This window comes from Hermetia illucens, chromosome 2 (assembly GCF_905115235.1).
Source record: "Hermetia illucens chromosome 2, iHerIll2.2.curated.20191125, whole genome shotgun sequence".
Taxonomy (NCBI): domain Eukaryota; kingdom Metazoa; phylum Arthropoda; class Insecta; order Diptera; family Stratiomyidae; genus Hermetia; species Hermetia illucens.
In genome coordinates this window covers 154,727,428-154,748,691 of record NC_051850.1, presented here as the reverse complement: position 1 = coordinate 154,748,691, position 21,264 = coordinate 154,727,428, and the positions used below count along the sequence as shown (strand labels likewise).

Sequence of the window (21,264 nt, the reverse complement as noted above, 5' to 3'; positions counted from 1 at the left end):
GTCTGTCCGTCTGTCTGTCTGTCTGTCTGTCTGTCTGTCTGTCTGTCTGTCTGTCTGTCTGTCTGTCTGTCACACCCGATTTATTCGGAAACGGCTGGACCGATTATCACGAAAATTGATGAGAGTATGTAATCTGGTGTTCCCTTTACATGCAGTAAGTGGCGCCATTTTGTGTTAAGTTTAAGGGGGGGCTCCCCATACATGTGAATGGAGGGTGCAAATTTTTTTTTTACAGAATGTAGCCGTGTGGGGTATCAAATGAAAGGTCTCAATTAGTACATTTTGAAACCGGCTCAATATTTGATGTTGAGTGAAACATAGGGGAGTGAGGGCTCAAAATATGTCCCCCAAAAAGTGTAACAGGTCTCGTTCTCAGAACCTATCCAACCGAAAAATCTGAAAAAAATCACAGTGGTGCATCTCTACTAAATCTAGGCCTCAAAATATATCCGAATCCGATATCTGCACAAATAAAGTTAATAATAGTATATTTCCACATTTTATAAATTTACCCGGCACCCCCCTTATGTTCATCCCAGAAGTACAGAATTTGGCATGCGTGTAATGAAGAACATAATGCACAGTTTGGTCAAGTTTGAAGAAAATCAAACCATTATTAACAAAGTTATAGGGGGTGAAACTTCACTTTTTTTTGCGAATTTCCTGCACTCTACAACCTGCATGACGTCATCATTGCATATCAATTCGTCAATACCACAACGAAATGAGTTCTTATGGATTGGGTCGCAGAGAATTATTTTGTTTTAGTTTTTTAGTTATTTGTCAACCAGACATGTGTGTATGTAGGTATATAATATATGCGTGCTAATGAACTTTGCGGGTAGTGCCTAATTCAAATAGATATAAGAAGTAAATCGGAAATATGGGTACGATCCATTTATATACGTGCATATATGTGTACAGTATTCGGAAATTGACAGTTTGTTTGTTTAGGGTGAGCGGAATATCTATGGCTGTAATATGTACGTATGTTTCGTAGTTTGGAAAAATATCAAAGATTATGTTGAATTTGTAGTTATATACGGATAGAAAAATGTGCGTTGAAATTTCCTACATAAGATGAACACAAAACCTTTATACCTGAAGCACGAGCTTCCGGTATTCCGACTTGTTTTATATACTTTCGGAGAGTGGAGAGTCAACAGATTAGATTAGTTCTTGGAAACAACAAAATGCAAAATTGAGGATCACTATTAAATGCCATCAGGGAGGAAGCCGAGTGCCCTTATTAAAAAAATGGTTCCTTTGAACTTGAAAAGCAGAGAGTATGCTGATTAGTAGCGCGTCAACCACACCTATGCACCATCGTCGTGGTTACCTCAAGTGCGCTTCCTTTTCTAGTGTTCTGCGCCAAGTACCCTTGTTACGATCCACTCATCGGTCGTCTTTGAAGAGTGAATTCCACTGAACAGCAATGGGATTGCCACCTTTTACGGGCCTGTACGCTTGCAAATTCTGCGTACTCCGATGATACGGCACAGGCAGGAGTCCGCAAAGGCTTGGAGCTTTTGAGTGATAATGGAGGTTGCTTTCCTTGGGCTACCCCATATAACAATACCGGCAGTACACTAGTATAGAACGGTATCAACTTGATTTTGGTATTAAGGTAATTGCATGCATCAACATTCAGTCCGGTGCCTTCGTCAGCAGAATCCAAGCGACCTGGTTGACGCCTTGGATGTTCTACCCATTAATGCAGATAGGGAAAGTGCAAAAACCCGTCAGACTGAAATCTTGGTTTTCGTGGTGTTTACCTTCAATCCAATTCTACTTGCCTCTCTCTCCAAATCCAAGGCGCATGACCCGGCGAGCGAACAAACAAATGTCATTAGCCTCGTCGAGGTTTCTGAAGAAAGATGTTATAGTTCATTGAACGGCTCCACGCATTCTGGACAAGGTCACATAATGTTACCCAGAAATAATATCGGTGACAAGATACAACCCTGCCGGACTCCGCTATCAAAGCTAAATTCCTCTGAAATTTTACTTATTATTATTATTTTGTTAAGGGAAAGTCGCACCGCGTCCTTGAAGAACTATTGTGCCCCTTTTACTGGTTATAGTGTACCTGTTGATCATAGTATCTCAAGCAGGCCAGTAACCGTTAGGAACTTTAGTATGTTCCCCACTTCCAGGAGTTTCAGCTTTGCATCTGGTATTAAGTGTTCTCCCAGATGTATCGACCTGCTTTGCACAAGTGCTGGACACTGTCCCAGGACGTGCATAGAGGTTTCGTCCTCCTCCTCACAGAACCTGCAGGCAGTGTCCGTAGATATCCCTAGCTTCCCTAGGTGGTAGTTCAGCCGACAATGACCAGTGAGAATTCCCACTATGATTCGGAGGTTCTTTTTGGTGAGGTTTAAGCAATCCTTTGTGCGCATGGGTTCGTATCCCCCAATAAGCACCCTGGACTGCTCCATCCCTGGTGAAGTTTTACTTACATCACGTGGTATTTTAGACTCCATGTGTGGCTCTGGTAAAAGGTATTAGTTTCTTCGGAATACCCCTCTTGGATGCAACACTCCAGAAACCTCCTTGTTTATGCTACCGAAAGTTTTCCCGAAATCGATGAAGAGCAGATCAAGCGAAAATTTAAGCTCTGCGCACTGTTCCGAAATGATCACTAGCGTGTTAATTTGGTCGATGCAGAAAGATTCGACGAAAACCTATAAGGTCAACTGCCCAGAATGTGAAAAAGTATACATTGGGCAGACTAAAAGACTAGTGACCACTAGATTCGAGGAGCACCTAAGAGAGTGAATCAAACGAAAAAGCGATGATCCTCGAAACATCAAGCTTATGGTTACAAGGCATATAGTGGAAGAGGGACATTCCCTAACGATGGACACTGTGGATGTTATAAAGCGGGTGCGGAAACCCCATCTCTTAGATGCAGCAGAAACCATATAGATCATCAACGAAGGGAGGCATGTAACCTTAAATCACGACGAAGGAAACTGTGCAACGACCCTGGTGAAAAAGCTATGCCGCAGGTAATAAAAATAAAAAGATGTGGGAAATATGGGTAGGATCAGTAAATTAAACAACGTAATTAGTAGGGCTAAAAAGCTTCGATATAAATAGGGGTAGCTTAAGATTGGTTAACTAATTAGGTACTTGCACTGAGGAAGGAGGCACGTGCTCTCCAAAACGATTGTATGCGGCAAAAAATAAAAATATTTACAGGATAAGAAAAAAAACCTAGTTCTTTTTTCAACTTACTTTAGTCATTATATTTCTGAGGGCAAGAAAAACGCAGATACCCCTCCAATTGTCGCACTCAAGACGGCTGCCTTTCTTTCTAATCTTAGCAATCATCCGCTTTTTCCAGTCTCTGGGGAAAGTATCGGATTTCCAGGATTGCCGTGCAATTGGCCGTATTGCATATCAATAGTAACTGCAGGTGCAGCGATTAATGACTCTGCAGTCAGACTGCCAGGTCCACCAGGTTTATTTCGTTTGAGCACGCTGATGGCCGAGATGGTTCACTTTCTGCTTGGAGCATAATTCCGTCTCCACATGTTACGATGATTAGCCATTTCATCCACAAGAGGAGACGATTAAGAACCGTCGTGAAGTCTTCCTTTCATGTCTTCAGTCGCTCGTCACCCTTCACACGACCATAGAACGGTTTGCAACCCCATGCAAGTTCTTTTATAATTCTTGCAAGTGCTTTCATAATGCGGTATACACTTCTGAAATCAGTGCATAATATTCCGCTTCCCTGACTAACAAAATAACAAATTTGCCTGAAGATTTCGCTCGGTATTGGAAGTTCCGCACGTTGGGCACATCTTTACTCAGAATGGTCAATAGAGCCTTCAATACCTTCCGTTCACTGATCGTCTTCACGACTCCACAGACATCCAGATTTCCTATCGGGACGTGGCCGATGACTGGCTTTGCACTTGAGAAAAAGAGCAGTTTTGCTGGAACGTCCAATGCTCATCGATAGTCTCAAGCAGGTTGCTCAGAGTAACTGCAGCTCAATCAAAAAGATAGCTCTCTTATTCTCGAGCGATAGCTGGATAGTACAAGCAGTGTGATCAGGAGTATTTTAGAGCTGCTACTCTAGCAAACGCTAGCGATCAAACGCAAGAAAGTCTATAAACGAAGGGTTCTGAGCCGCTTCAAAATGTCGAAGAAACGGGCCAATCCAAGGATCTCAAGTCTACAAGAAGAGAAACAGAGAAAGGGAGGATAACGTCGGTCCGATTTAACCTCTATGCTAGCTATTCGATTCAGAAAGGAGCTGATAACATGGCTTCCTAGCAATCTGAACAGTGCCTTCCTATCATCCTTCTTCTGTACGCTGGTCAAATTACAGTCAAGTCGTAGCCGGAATTGAAACTGAAATTCCGCCCCATACTTCCTCATGGCTCATCAATGTGATCTGAATATGTTGACATGCCTGAGAAAGGGATTGCATTTTCTAGAGCAGATTCCACACAGTGAATGACATTTTTTGGAATGGAAGTGGCAAAATGGTTGATCTCAAATTCAATCTTGTCACGTTTTTTGCTAAAGGGTTTCTACAGTTTTAAAATATTAAATAATAGATGAAAGCTACCACGAAGGAACTTGGGGATACCCAAGCAGCGTAACTCACTAGTCACGCTGCGCTGTAAATTCGGGAAATCTCGTTCCCTTCCTCTATGAGACTTCGAGCTTTTTCATTACTAAGTAGTGGTTGGTAAAAAAATTGAAACCAACATCATGTTTAGGAAACGTGGGGTCTTGTATACACTTAAGTGATGCGAATCTGGATAGCCAACTTTTGCCACTTCTACTGTTTTTGGGAAAGTTCTGGCCATCTCCAACTCATTACAAATGGCGCCCAACGTGGGGACCATATTCGCTAGGTTTTAGAACAGTCAAACTATGGAAGCCAGTCTATCTCGGCTTTAAGTTAGGTTTTTGGCTTGCTGGTTGCAGATGAGATTCATCCCTCAACTTTGTTCCCGGCTTAGCTCCACGTGTATTTGGCTTAATTTTCTAAGTTGTGTAATACATGCCTTTGCCCTTTGCATAAAGCAAGTTTTCCTGTTTCTTTCCTATCCCACCTTATCAAAGAGAGCTTCCTATCCTCTCCTGAAGACCATCACAGTCTAGTCATTTTGGTCATTTTCAACATTTATGCTCATTATAAGTTTCACTAGAAGGATCGGCTGTAAATGCTAGAATTACTAATTTTTATAGCCAATCTTTTGGTAAACCTAGTTTTCTTGCTCGTGCTCGTTAGAAACGCCACGTTATAAAATGAAGACATGGTAAAACTATTAATTACTTTTTTGACTCTTCGGTGAACATAAGTGCTTTTGCCTTTAGCTATCTAAATTTACAAAAAGGATCCTTTCCCTTACGACATCTCGATCTCTCCCCTATGAGATAGTGGCTGATAAGGAAATTGCAGTTTTTTGTGAAATGGGAGGAGTAGTATCATATTGGGCAACCAACCTTGCAACCTCGGTTTTGAGAGTTCGAGTTTAGTACTTGAAACAAGCGTTCCCAATCGCGTATTGCATTTTCCGCGCAATGCATTATCGTATATGTAAATCGAAAACAATTAAGGAAAGTGCATCGATTGCATAATATAAGAGCACGGCGATAGTCTCATGGCTTCATGTTGTTATAACCATTCCAAGTAATGATATTTGGGAAATTACACAGCAATATGCTAAAATGTCACCACACTTTCAATTGCTCGGTAATTCTATTATTTCTCAATCAAGAAAGCATCGTTACCCCAATCCACGTCCGTTGCCCACAAATTGCCCATATATGCACAAAATCTGCATAATTCCCACAAAGATATTCAGCTCACACAATCTAATTTTTCAGCTCCGCATCAAATTTCTGCATATGCACATCTATGGGATCCTTGACTTTGTTTCAATGATTTTAATAGTACCCTTGACTTTCCCGCCGATTGGAGTGGCTCTCACAAAAGTTCTTTCGCACCTCCGCCGATACACCTGTGCCACCTGATGGTATCCACGTAGCCTCTGTGTTGCACGAAACTCCGATGGTTAGACCACCGATTTAATACCATTTGAGGTTTGATTTCATTCATGAATTCAGCGCTAAATGCATTGAATATGTGTGTCTGGCTATAATGGATTGGGTGTGACTAGGCCGACGCGAATCGTGTTCTTATTTTTAAATTTATTAGCATTAATGCAGTTTTTGCTAGCGGGCGCTGGTGAATTTCATATCAAGAATGAATATTTTGTGGTGGAGTAGAAATAAAACGAGTAAAATGTGGTTTGATAATGAAATGTTGGCTTTTGAGGGTGGATTTGACTTAGTTTACGATGTGGGAAATAAAAGTTATCGGTCTAAATAGTAGGAAAATAGGTATTCCGATATACGAGAGAACGAAGTATTTATACTGGTTAGTAACCTTGCAAAATAGAACTTTCAGTTAGAAGGTGCTGATTTTGCATTGCGATAAGAATACTGAACACGAAGAGCGAACTATGAGTGAATAATGATATGTAATATCAAGAGATATTTGCACTGCGAAGAGATAGTATGTTCCTTTGATGATTATATAGTGACTTTTTATACTCGTCGTCTACCAAAACCGTTAATATCGTTGGAAGTAAGCTACATCCTATACGATGTGACCTGACGCTTAACAAAACCCTCTCCCTCAACGAAGGGTGTAATTCGAATCGCACCCATTGGATAGTTCATAATTTAGGGCAATGGGCTATGTTCCAACTGAGCTTGACAAAAATCTGGTCATCTACATGAGTAAGTCAGAACTTACCGTGCTACTGTAGGCCATAGCACAATGTATCTCTTGACCCTTATATGCCTGCGAATGGGCACATCGATAGATACAAATAACAAAAAGAACAACTAGGCGGGTCCTTATAGCGCACACAAACTTGTGCGTCATGTGAAGGAATATCTACGCATCATTGATAACTGGATGATAACACACAAGAAGGGAAAGCTTAAAACTTGAACAAGATTGATGGTCGCGAAGACTACAACCAGCAAAAATCAAGGACTAGTGAGGGTACGTATAGGGTTAGCATGTCAGACGTTAGAAAGAAAACAAGTGCCTGTGGTGCGGGGGATTGTTATCGTTATTGATCATGACGATCATTATACTGTACTAATCTCAATTGTAATACCTTGTTAAGTCCTGTAAACAATAGACAATTTGAGATATTAGCTACTTCTAACTACTTGTTACCTAAAAGGGCTCTGTGCTAGCTGAAAGAGCGCTTCCAGTTCAAACAGACCTCTAAGGAAACTCAGGATAGACCAAAGCCTTCAATAGCTGAGCTAAAGTTGAGAGCAGCAGAGGAAGGAGATCAGCTCCAAAGAGGTAAATGCCCTCAATACGAGGAAGCTTTGGGTAAACTAGAGACTAAGGGAGGAGACAAAAGACCCAGCCTTAGTTATCCCAGCGCGGTCCTGGGTATTATATACCTGTGTAGAATATTATATATATTATTCAATACGGAGCATTTCAAGAGCAGCTAAATTTGCTAAAGATTTAGGTGGAGAGCGAATCATTGGTTAGTGCTACATCACAGAAGCATGGTGATATTCTAACATTGGGGAAGAGTTCCAAATATTCCATCACCACGGCTACTATTTCCGCAGCCTTTTCATTACCAATCTGTAAGCCTCACGCAAGGGTTTATGTTGGCATGGTCACACAGCTGTTTGAGGCAGTTCTTCTTGCTCCTTCGAATGGCTTCCTTTAAGCGGCCACGCAATTGCCTGAGTACCTCCTCTCGACCGTCGCCACCGGGTTTTCCTCTGAGCCTCTGGCAAAACCTCCTTGCCCGTAAATATGCGGCTCGCAAACTTGCGATTTCGTTGTTCCACATAGTATCATGCTTCCGTCACCCATCGCGGTGGTGGGCTTTTTCTCTAGCCGTACCATTCAGGGATATGTCGGATTTGAGCACCGCGGAAAACGTGTCCCCCTCCAAAGCTTTCGCTGTCCAGCCGAGCATACCACACGGTACTCTGTGGGAACTCCTTTTCAAGCTCGATCCGCTTTGATTTCTATGCACTGACATGCCAAGCGACTCTAGTGGCTTAAGTGGCACTCACAAATGTTAGGTCCACTATAGACCCCAGGCCCCTTCCCCGAAAACTGTGCGAAGACCCAACATTCGCCAGTACCACGTCGAGCTTCACGAGTGCTTCGAGGAGAACACGTCCCATCACATAGGTTGTTCGGCTGCCCCATTCAAGAGCTCACGCATTGAAATCGCCTGCCATTATTGTCGGCCAACGTCTTCTTGCATCCAAAACAAGAGCGGCAAGAATCTGCTCACACTCAACGAGTCTAGCGCTGGGTGGAGCATAGCAGCTGTAGATATGGACGCCCTTCATCTTCGTTCTGATGAAGCTCTCCTCCGGTCCTGCATTAAGTTGATGCGGACTTAGGACCCCCTTCATTCTCAAAACGAATATCTCCTCCGGGTACTCCATTATTTCCTCGAAGGTTTGTTCTCCACAAGTCCGTAGCGCTGCTTGGCTTGATTTGTATCAACCTCATCTGCAATTTGTGCTAAGGGCTCTCCTGTATTCCGGGCACCGGCTGCTGCCTGCAATGTGCCGATGTTCCACTCCCCTCCTTTCCTTAGCACAGTAGGCAATTTGGGTCAGCTCCGCAGTCCTTGCTGATATGGCCTTCCACTCCGCATCTCCCGCATGGCTTTGACCTGTCATTTGAACTAGTGCATGCCTTCGCAATGTGACCGAAGCCAAGGCACCTAAAGCACCGTTTTAACGCCACCTGTTCCCCGAGACGACACATAACCCAGCCTATTCTCACTCTCCCTGCTGCTAACAATTTGAGTGCGTTCTCTTGTAGTCCGGCAATATCGAACTGCCTCTCCAACGCTTCGCGAATTTCCTCCTTCGTCGTTATTTAATATATATCTTCGCAGATTATAGTGATCTCCGGCTTGCTAGCCGGTATGTCGGCTTCATGTCCTAAAGTCTTTCCGATTTGGCTCAAGAATTTGTCCGCGGTTACATCCTTGGATTTCTTAAGTTCCAACATAGGATCTCCCTTCTGGGACTGTCTTATGCGGCTGACATTTTCTCCCAAATTGATGAGTTCGGGGTCTGTCTTCACTTTCCTAAGAATGTCGGCGTATGATCCTTCGCCTCGTTTGGAAATGATAATCACCTTATCTTCCTCCGATCATTTCTTTTCCGCGGTTCTACTTTTCTCCAAACTTCCGCATCCGCTGTTGAAGGTCTGATCGCTTTTCTCGAGGTCGCCGCTGCAGTAATTTCACTGGCAGCTTCAGTTGTAATTTTCATAAACTCCTTTGGGGAGTTGAGTCCTTTTTTCTTTTCGGCCTGTTGAGTCATTCGGCTTTTCGCGCAGCCTCTTCCCCGGTTTCTCCCCTTTTGTGTTTTGAACAGGCGTTACATGAGTTGTCTGGTTCACTTTTCCAATCGACGACTTCCCTACTCGTTCGTCCTGGATCTTGCCGTACGCCAAACGGATGCGGATAAATATATATATATTCCTGGCGTACCAGGTTTATCTTTACCTGAGTTGCAAACGCAGAGCTGCATGCGACCAGGCGCGTGTCATGGGTGTCGGATAATGACATGGCCTACCGGGTCAGCTACGAATATCGCAAGTTAATCTTGTAAATAAGTAGTTGCGGAGAAGCAGAACGTTGCCCTTTGTGTTCGCCCTCCCTTACCGATTCTTCCCTTTCAGGGGGAGTAAACCTCCTTAACAAATCCGTAATACGGGGTGAAGGGATCGATCCACCTATCGGATGAATTGCAGTGACGTTACACTGTATTTCAGCGGCTCCCCTCCAAATACCTTCCCTACCTTTGGAGGTAACCATGGGACATTGCAACATTGGGGCTCTGTTGCGAGGTTGACTGCCTCCCCAACATTCGTGGGAACAAAATTGGGGATAATAATTCTTTTGATGGGACCCCAGGGACACGAAGACAGTACCCAACACGGTTAAGGGTCGTTCAACAACACCAGAGCGGCTCTTCGCCCTTGGATGTTTTGGCGGTTATGCGTGGATGAACCAACTTAACGAATTTATCGTCCGCGCCTATTACCGTGTCACGGATTTGGAACGGAATCCATCAAGGTACAGACACCGACTGACGCGTTCATAACCCGCTTCCCGGAACTAAGTCATGTTCTGGAGCAGATCGTTGTTAATCAATACCGAGTGATAGTGAAAAATAATCGAGTTGCCCTACCAACTAGGCAACAAATATTCCAAGAGGTTTCACTTGAGCTCGGTCTGGAGTCACCAACTTACCGGACTGAACAGAAGAGCAATACGAATACTCCACTTATAAGGCACTCCATGAACCCAGTAATCAGGAGAAGCTTCGTCGTCGTCGACCCAATTTATAATGAGGCTTTGACCGCATTCCAGGTTGCATTCACAGAGTATGCTGGGATTCTCCCAGACGCTACGCCAAAGATCCCGAAACTGAAGTTTACTTCGGCAACTACTAACATCATTGCTGCCGTTGACAGAATTTTGGCTGATCGTTTGGCTAGCGAGATTACTGCTACAGAGATTCACAGCCTGATCTACGTTATAGCTGCCACGGTTATTCGTCTCCATAATCAACATCTTAGAGCGAATAACAGAGGTATGCGCAGAAGGACTTTACCGTTCTGGGTGTTTCGACTCAACAAAAGAGTCGAAAAGTTGAGAAAGGAGATTGGTCGTGTGACGCAAGCACTCCTTGGAAATCCATCACCAAGAGTGCACAGATGCGTTGCGAACATCATTGAAAACTACCATCTGTCCAATGATCAATCGAAGAAATCCTCGAGGTACTGAAGCAGAAACTTGCGGTAAGCTCCAATCGCATCGGTAGGTATCAGAAAAGCTTTCAGCGAAGGACAGACAACACCTTGTTCTTCTAGAACCAACGGGGATTCTACAAAAATCTCACCAACTCAGATAGGGAAAGTAACCTCGATCTGGATCAGGCAGAAGACTTCTGGAGAGGTGTTTGGAGCGAATCCAGCCGTTGGAATTTAGAAGCAGCGTGGCTCCCACACCTTATGCGTTCATGCGAGGCCCTCCCCGAAATGACAAGGCAGGTAACTGGAAGGCGCCAGGAGTTGACAAGATTCACAACTTCTGTCTGAAGCGGTTCAAGAGCACTCACAGGATATTGGCAAATCAACTTAATCAGATGATTGCCGATCCTGATTTAGTTCCACCATTTTTCACCAAGGGGATAACTTTCCTCATCCCCAAGGAACAGGGTGCCTCTTGCCCTTCAAAATGTCGTCCAATTACTTGTCTTCCTATCATCTACAAGGTCTTCACTTCAGTTCTGTGCGCGAACATCTCAAAACATCTTGATGTTCATAAATTGATAGCTGAGGAGCAAAAAGGATGCGCAAAAGGCTGCCGAGGCTGCAAAGAACAGCTTATAATCGATACGGTAGCTGTAAAGCAGGCTGTCCACCAAAAACGAAATATCTCGACAGCCTACATCGATTATAAATTAGCCTTTGACTCCATATCACATTCGTGGTTACTACAAGTGCTACGCTTGTATAAAATCAACCGACTGTGGTTTTGTTTGGCTTTGAATCCAAGTCAAGCATGGCATATTGTCGAAATGTACATTAAGCCATTTGATGTACATTGACGACATCAAATTGTATGCCAAAGATGAGAATCAACTTCGCTCCTTGCTGGACATCACCATTCAGTTCAGCAGGGATATCGGCATGCAGTTGGGTTTGGAAAAATGTCGCATAAAAACAATTGTTCGGGGAAAACACACCGACAACGAAGGATACAGCCAAAATAACATCCGAATTGAGGGTATGGGTTCGGACGACGTCTACAAATACCTCGGCATATTGCAAGCAACAACACCCGCTGTGGCAATAATTAAATCTAAGTTGCTGGGGGAATTTGAGCGGCGTCTGGATCTTGTCCTTAAAACTGAGCTGTACAGGAAAAATAAAATCATGGCAATCAAGACCCTCGCCATTCCCGTCCTTCTATACACTTTCGGTGTGATACAGTGGAGTAATACTGATTTAGAATCTGTCAATAGAAGGGTGAGGGTAGTTCTTGCAAACAACAACATGCACAATAGAGCTACCGAAAAATTGAGGATCACTATCCCACGTCATCAGATAGGAAGGGGGGTACTTGATTTAAAAACGTTGCACTACAATCAAGTGCATTCTCTTCGTGGGTTTTTCTATGAGAAACAATCCTCTAGCCAAATACACCAGGCTACCGTCATGGCAGATAATAAATTATCTCCTTTGAACTTGAGAAGCAGAAAATGGGATCCCATGTCGAATGTTACTTCAGTCCAACAGTTGGTCGACATGTGGAAAGAGAAACCCATTCACGGAAGTCATATAAAAAATTTGTTGTTGTCAGGCATTGACATCGAAGCCTCCAACAAATGGTTGACTAATGGTGTACTTTTCTATGAGACCGAAGTATTCCCAACTTCAATTCAGGATGCTTCGCCCCCAACAAAAAATTATAAATGGTACATTCTTCAGCGACTCCTCAATCACCAACTCCAGTTGTAGGTTATGCAACTGTGAAGAGGAGACCATCCAGCACATAACATCTGCGTGCTGGATGTTGAGCAGTACCGAGTACACCAATCGTTATAATTCCGTATAACTTAGTGGCAACCTACCATCCTTAGTATAAGTGTACTCCGTAGAGAATCTTGGAAAATGATCGGGTCAAACTACTGTGGGATCACACTATTGCCACCGACCACAGTGTTAATCATAACAGACCCGATCTAGTTCTGCTTCTGAAGGAAGAACGAGCGTGCTTTATAATCTATGTAGCCGTACCGTTGGATCGGAACACTGTTGAAAAACAGCACGAAAAAATCCGGAACTGCGGCCCCTTGGCAGAAGATATAAAGCAGACTTGGGGACTACAAAAGATCGAAGTAGTCCCAGTGGTAATTTCAGCGACGGGATTAGTCCCGCAGAACTTACATAAAGTGCTGAAAACGCTCGATCTTAGGGCTGGACTATACGTGGAGATGCAAAAAGCGGTTATCCTTGCAACCTGTGCTATAGTCCGAAGAGTCCTGTCCGGTAACAATCTGACCTAATGGGTTTCAGTCTTGATCCGCACTGTCTTCGATATAAGATCCATGTGTCTTAGTGTAGAACCTCCGCGTCATTGCTTGAAGTGTTTGCGACAATCGGGATGTAGCAATACATTTTCGCATGGCCGCAGACACTTTGCGTTAAAACGCATCACCGCTGTGATGCGGGCCTTTGGATGTTGCCTTCAGCCCATCCTTCGGTTAGTCGCCCCTCGGTCCGGTTGGGCGGGAAGAGGGTCCGTGGGCTTTTTTAACTATATCTTGTTGCAAATAATTACAACTCTTTTTCCGCAGCAGGAGCAGAATGAAAGTGAACCCCAACTGGTAGCTCAGCAGGACGTCATCTCGATCCCTAGCGTTACCGAAGAGGAACCGGGATTGGACGGAATTCCGAAGAAGGCTCTGAAGGTGGCTGTCAAGGCCAGACCAAGGTGGTTCGCAAGCACATTCGAATCGTGCATGGCGGAAGGAGTATTTCTCGCCCAGTGGAAGAGGCCAAAGCCCCAAACACCACCCGGCGTTCCCTCTTCATATCGCCCTATTTGTCTCTTAGACATCATGGGGAAGATGTTGGAGAGGGTGCTGTACAACAGGCTGCTCCCGTTCATCGAGCTTGCGGGTAGTCTTTCAGAGCGGCAATATGGGTTTCGGCGAGCCCGTTCTATGGTCGATAAAGTAGCAAAGGTCGTGGAATTGCCTCGAAATGCAATGGCCATGGGCAAATGCTGTGCTCCGGTGACGCTGGATGTCAAACACGCTTTTAACTCAGCCAACTGGGGTTGGATTAAAGGCGCTTTAACCAAACTGGGTGTTCCGTGCAACTTGGCTCGGCTAATCGAGAGTTACCTTTCGGACAGACTTCTCTGGTACGAGACGGACGACGGGCCGAAGGAGTACATTGTAACAGCAGGTGTGCCTCAAGGTTCTCTATTGGGACCACTGCTATGGAACATAATGTACGACGGAGTGGTTGGCCTACGTGTGCCGGAGGAGGCAACGCTGATTGGTTTTGCGGACGACCTGGCGGTAATTGCAATTGCAAAGCATCCCGAGGATGTGGACCTTTATGCAAATGAAGCCATTCATACCATCAAGTCATGGTTACGAATGGCTGAGTTAGACCTGGCGGACGAGAAGACGGAGGCGGTCCTCATTACCAACCATAGGAAGAACAACATGGTTAACATCATGGTTGGTAATCGTGAGGTCGTCTCAAAATCAATTGTCAAATACCTGGGGGTGATGATCGATGCCAAGCTTAGTTTCAAGTAACACTTGGATTATGCACGAGAGAAGGCAGTAAATGCTAGCTCATCCCTTGCAAGGATGATGCCTAACGTGGGAAGGCCGAATTAGTCGCAGGCTATTCATCGCGGGAGTGGTGAGGTCGATCCTGCTATACGCGGCCCCTATCTGCGAGGGAGCGTGGAACATGCTGTCAACCGGAGGAAGATAAGTTCGGCATACCGGCCAATTGCGCTAAGGGTGTGCAGTGCATTTAGGACGGCGTCGACGGAGGCAGTGTGTGTCATCGCGGGAATGATCCCTATAGATCTTCTAGTGAGCGAGGCATACTGGCTCTACGAAAAACGGAAGGCAAATCCAGCCGAGGTGACTGCGGATATCCGAAAAGCCATCAGGAGAGAGTTATGTGGCAACAACGGTGGGATAACTCTGACAAGGGCCGGTGGATCCATACATTGATTTCGTGTATCGAGAAATGGGTCGACCGAAAGCACGGAGAATTGAATTACCTCCTGACACAGTTCCTTACGGGACACGGTGGCTATAGGAAGTACTTGCATCGCTTCGAGTTGGACGAGTCTCCCAACTGTCCTGAATGCGGTGCTACACCCGAGGACCCGGAGCGCGTTATGTTCCACTGTCCCAGATTTCTGCAGCAGGTTGAACAGCATCTTGGGGGCGGACATCGAGCCCTCCAACCTGGTGGAAGAGATGCTGAAGTCGGAGAAAAACTGGATGGCGGTAAATTAGGCAGTAGCCAGTAGCCGTGGTGCAGACATAACTCTTAAAGTTCGATCGAGCTCGGAAGGCGGCGCGACGGAGACGCGACATGGACCAGCTGGTATAGCGAACCAGAGCCGCGAAGTAATATTTCACGGCGGTCCTGCGGGGAGGGGCGGAAGAGTGGAAGTGGTTTTAGTGGGTGCGAATCCCACAGACTGCTGCAACCTGGCGCAGTAGCGTCTTTGTAAGATTTCCACCTCCATAAAAAAAATATATATATATTTATTTATATTATTATATTATTATATATTATTTAAAATATACATATATTTTATTAGCTCACGTTCCCAAGCTTCCACTTTGGCCTGTATATCCGTGTTCTAATTAATGCTTTTATCCTATTGAATTTAGGATTAATTTTATGATGTAGCCAAATTTTTAGGATTAAGTATTAGGAATAGGTATAAATACAACAACGCATTGGCTTTTTCTCTTATAAACCACTGATGAAGTTATCAAGTTGCTGCCGAAATGTGTGTTTGGAACAATAAATCCCTAACAGACTTAAAAGGAATAATTTTGGGTTTTCTATGAGATTGTTGTCCATAAAAAAGATGGTACTTCCTCCTTGTTAATTTCAAATACTTGATCAGGTATACTTGATTTTACAGATTTACGTAAATACTAAATGATTATGCTATATATATATTAGATGATTAAATCTACGGATTCAAGGTTCGCTCCACATTCAAGCCGGAAATACGCAAATCGAAATTGATCGGCTTATTCAAATATTGCAAACTTTCTTACAAATGTCCACATCTAATAACCAGTTAGCATGAAAACGTATATCAAATCCTAAGTTTAGAACAAAGAAAATGTGAATCTAATCTTGACGGCGACTCACTTGAGAGTAACTAGTCAAAATTTCAGAGTAATCAGATCATTCCTCCCTACTTTACGAGTATATAGTGTTATGCAATACAATAAAAACAAAACCAGCTTTTAACCTAGCAACCATGGATCCACTTGAACTGACACAGCTAATTTTTCAGATACTATTCAAAATGTTAGATTTTTTTTTATCTAACCCTGAACTTTAAAAAAGAGAAAAACCTTCTCAATTGGTGAATCTATGCTGAATGTAAGGAAAAATCCCAAGACGACATGTGATTGGACATGTGAACAGTTTATAATCTCTGTCGCGGCTCTGTAGGAAGAATATTTTGCATATGACACAATACCAGGAAAATTATGAACAAGTTTTGTGACAGCCACTATTATTATTAAATTCGTGGGTTACTCTTTTTTTCGCAAGTTTCAATGAATTTGTTAGTTATACTACAGACGTCCCAAGCGGACTGGTTTAAAGTTTAATGCCTTGCTGCAGTTACGCAGATAGACATTAATTATGCACTCGGGGGAGTCGAGGCACAAAAAGTGACTCTGAAATATCTGAAGTAAAAGGAGTGGAAAAATCTAAACTTCTGGTGTTGGAAGAAGGCCAAGAATGCAGGCTTGCTTAGAAAGCTAATTTTTTTAAATGGTCACTTTTGTGATAGAATGTGATATGATTAGTTTAAAATATTCATAAATATACTCGTCGACTCCCAACTCCCCTGAATTTTAAAATTTCCATTAACCAAGACTGGTTTCACCTTTCCATGAATGCAACTCACCTTGAAGAAGATTCCAAGATAGTATCGTTTTTCGCCGAGTTTCAGTAGCGGCATCGTCCACTTGTTGGTGAATTGTGAGTCGTCAACGCAATTCGGGCAATCTGCGGAAACATAGAAAAAAATTTCTAGTTTTAGATACTTTTATTTATTGATTTTTCGTAATATCTGAAATTATTGCAAATTTATATTGTAGATGTAGGCGATTGGGCTGAATGAATTAGGAGGAGCTGGCTTATATCTGGGTGAACTCAAGCATTTATCAGTCTTGTTAGTGGGTAATATGCGAAAACCAAACATAAATAAAATTTACAAGTCACATGAATATCTAAAACATAATTTGAATTTAAAGGTAAACCAGGCTGTAAAAATTTGAATAGTTGGAAGAATGTTGGCTACTCGTATATTGTTTGCAAATAGATAAGTTAGCCGGGAAAGCATAGTATTTTTCATTGTCAGTTCCAGTTCTGTGGACTTCATACTTGGAAAACTATTTGAGCCAATCAATCGAGTACAAATCTAATCATTACATTGCTATTTTATTGGAAACCTACTTGGTTATCTCTGTCAACCACTACTAAATGCCAAATCCCAGTGGAACACTTTTAAACTTAAACCGCATTCGAAATCATTCAAAGATACAAAACTACTGGTGATTTCTGATCAATGCCGTAGCTCTAACTGGTATTCTCCCATATAAAGGGAACATATACGGATCGAGGTACTTTTTAATTAAGAGTCTAACTTTAGTGGACCCTGTTGCTTCTGGGTATGTTAACCATCTCGCTAAGAGTCACAATCTTTAGACAATATGTGTCGCATGAATACACCTTCAAACTTGTAGCGAACTCCCGAACTCTTCTGTTAACTAGAAATATGTTTGCAAATCAATATTCATGAAATTGAGGCGTTTGGTGTAATCGTGCTGTTAATTTTACCATGGTTGGTTTTTTCCAAGGAAGCATTTTACCGATTAACTTTCAAAAGTTTTTAGTTTTTAAATTTGGACAAAAGAAACGTAATCCAGTTCCAGTCAAGATATTCGTTTTTTAAAATTCAACTTGGTTCACAAAGCAACTCCAAAAAGTCACAGGGTTGAGATCCTAAAACCAGTATTCATAGACGTGTAAGAGAAAGCGCATACGTCGAGCGGAGAAGCGACTTCACAGACGGAAAAAGGAAGCCTGGGAGAACCAACAAGGCTGTGAAATCAAAAAGTACAGGGAGCAACCGCACCAGGCGCGGAAGTTTCACCAACAAGTCAGCAGGATGAAGCCTTACACACCTCGATTTTCAGAGCAAAATCTGATTTACGATAGAATGTACATATTGGAGCGATGGGTTCAGAATTTTGGTCCAGCCAACTGAAGACTACGGACAAATGCTGCCACCACCAAGCATAAAAGAAACAGTCCGTGCAATCCACCGATTTAAAAACCATAAGTTGGCAGGAGCCAATGGAATTACAACCGAGTTTCTTAAATATGGAGGCGACCAACTACACCAAGCGGTTCATCACGAGAGAATTCGGTATCCCAACGAAATTGATAAGACTGACTAGGGTAACCCTGATCAATGTGCGAGGCCAGATAAAAACAGCAGAATCATTCTCGAGACCATTTCAACATCAACAACGATCTACGACAAGGAGATGCCCTATCATGCGTCCTCTTCAACCTGGCCCTGGAAAAAGTGATTCGCTATGCACATGTAAATAAAAGAGGTACCATCCTCTTCAAGTCCACCCAACTACTGTCCTACGCTGATGGTATTGACATTGTGGGAAAAACAACCTGGGACGTACAGTCTACCTTATTCCAGCAGGCGCGCGTGATCTTGGGCTACACATTAATGAAGGTAAGACGAAGTACAGGTGGCAAATTCAGCGCCAAAAACCAAAGAACGAGCAACATCGAATCGCACTGGTCAAACGAAAACAAGAAAAATAGGAGACTACAAATTTGAGACCGTTGAAAATTTCTCCTGTCTAGGGTCGAAAATCGGCGCACGGTATTTCAGCTTAGAAAAACTGTTTCGCTTGAAATGCCTCACCATAAGGTCAAAGCCCTTACTAGACAAGACTATGATTTTGGCAGTCCTTATGTATTCCTAGGAAACCTGGGTTCATTGCAAAAAAAGCTAACTCTTGGCCGCATTCGAGAAGAGGATTCTCTGAAGAATTTTTGGCTACCTACATGAGGATGGACGATTTCGTAGCCTACATAGCGGCGAAATCTATGAGCAACATAACGACTGCCTGGTTGTGGATAAAATCCGGGTCAATAGGTTGCGGTGGGCGGATCACTTAATCCATATGGATGAGGATGATCCAGCCCGGAAAGTCTATAAGGGCAATATCTGTGGTAGAAAAACTAGACAAACCCTGCCTGAGATGGAGCGATGGCCTAGGCCAGGACACCAGACAGCTTGTAGGGATATTAGATTGGTGGACCTCGGCGCAAAACCGGGGTGTCTGGAGTCCCTTATTAAAACAGCCCTAGACCGGATACAGGTTGTTGCGCCATTGATGATGATGAATGAAAATAATAAGGAATTTTCACCAATGATTACTGTAAATGTGAATTGAAATTCAAAATTTAAATCGTATACATGGGCTGCAGAGGAGAACTATAAAACAGTTCATTGTTCATGGTCCATAGTTCATTATATCCTGTCTTTTGGAAGCCATAGTATTCACAAATTATGTTGTAATCATATGGTGTGAATCCAGTTTGTGGAATTTTCATCAGGACCGTTTAGAACTCACGTAACAATGAAATGCTATGAATTTGCCCTCCTTGATGATAGTTTGGGGTTTTCCAGTATTCACATCCTTGAGCTCATTCGAACCTGGAATTCTATTGTTGTTTTTTAGCATCCGCCTACCCTACCTTTAGATTTCATCGGCACTTGCCACTGAGGTGTAAGCACGTTGAGGTAACCTCATTGATTTGGTCCTCGGATGAAATTGCAGTTATTTTGCAAAATATGGTAATATACTATTATTAACTTTATTTGAACGGATGTCGGAGAGCTTTGATTTGTAATTTTATTCAGAATTATGTGGTAGCAGTTGCTTAGAATGGGTCTTTAAAATAAGTGAGTATTTTATAGCCCCGCAAACTGATGCCAAAGCCAAGTCCTGGTTCGAAAAGTACTAATTGAGGCCCTTCATTTGATGCCCTATCTGCAATGATTGTATGTCGAAAAAGGAACCACGGAAACATGGACTGAAATTAGCGCAGAGAAAAAGCATCATGCAAAAGAAGGATACGGCCCGTATCGATTATTGTCACAAAAAAGTGTGATATAACGTATGCCCATATTCTCAAGTCAAACTCAATCTGGATCTGATGCACTTTGGAGAACATGTCCGTCAAATAAGACATTCCTTCAAAAGAGATTTAATGCTGGAGCAGAGGAAGTCTCCAGACAAGACGTCAGAAAATTTCTCCGGCACCGTGGAAAAATCTTCAGGGGAAAGATGCATACGTGCCAAAAGCATTCAACTGCCATACAATGTGAAGACATTCATCAAGTTAAGAGGCAAAAGGATATCTGCGAAGACCTAGAAAAATGATTCGGGCCGCTCCTTAGATCAAACAGTGCAGCTGTAGAGAGGAAGGTCATATATTCAAGGAGGCTGACCTTAAATGTGTTCTTTGTAAGGGGAAAAAGAAGGTTGACTTTTGGCGTGTGGCAGATGTCCAGTACGTAATGACGAAATAACTTTGGTGCAAATCAACCTTTTAACCATTACTAAGCAACGCAAGACCTTTTTTCACAGACCATCTATGAAAACGAGGTTGAGTTAAGGATCTAACTGCCAAACCGATAGTATGGAGGTGTGTAAATTAAGTTATCCAAGAAGTCCAGAAGTCGAATTCATCAAAGCAAAAATAGTTGTCATTTACAAATACAGCTGCTATGCTCCACCAAGTGCTACGATACGAGGTGCATTGGTTTCAGATGCAGTAAATCGGAACCCCAAAATCATAACGAGTGATTTTAATGCATGAGCAGTAGATTGGGGCAGATGGATTACTAGTACCTGGGACCGAGTTCTGATCGAGGCTTTCGCGGAGCTACACTTATTGCTTGCACACGTCGGAAATGCACACAATTTTCGAAGGACAGTCTTGGGCTCAATAGCCGACCACGTTAGCGAGAAAAATGATCTGGTATGTTAGTGAGTACTGTATTTATAGCCACCATCAGACAATTTCCCTCCAGATTGAAAATGGACCATGTGACCACGCGTGTTCCTACGATTGGAGAGCTGCAAAGCAGGGTTGGTCCACTAAAGCGTTTGAAGGTCAGACATTGGATGAGATGCTATTGCTACCAATTCAAGGCTTCACAAAAGATAGTAAAAATAATAAGAGACATAACATGTGCAACGGATTCTCAGTCAAGCAATTGGTGGAACAAAGAAATCGTGGAGATGCGGGCTGCATGCTATCGCATAAAGATTCTGTCA

At 43.1% G+C, this 21,264-nt stretch overlaps 1 protein-coding gene across 4 annotated transcripts in view; it reads right to left on the bottom strand.

Annotated features, from left to right (window-relative positions):
• The window catches only part of LOC119648100 (macrophage mannose receptor 1), a 268,613-nt gene that overhangs the window by 25,727 nt on the left and 221,622 nt on the right, over nucleotides 1-21,264 (bottom strand). For all 4 annotated transcript variants that reach the window (XM_038049602.1, XM_038049603.1, XM_038049604.1 and 1 more), the window contains one exon: nucleotides 16,788-16,888. In XM_038049602.1, the coding sequence (XP_037905530.1) occupies nucleotides 16,788-16,888 (101 nt within the window). The remainder of the gene's footprint in view (nucleotides 1-16,787; nucleotides 16,889-21,264) is intronic.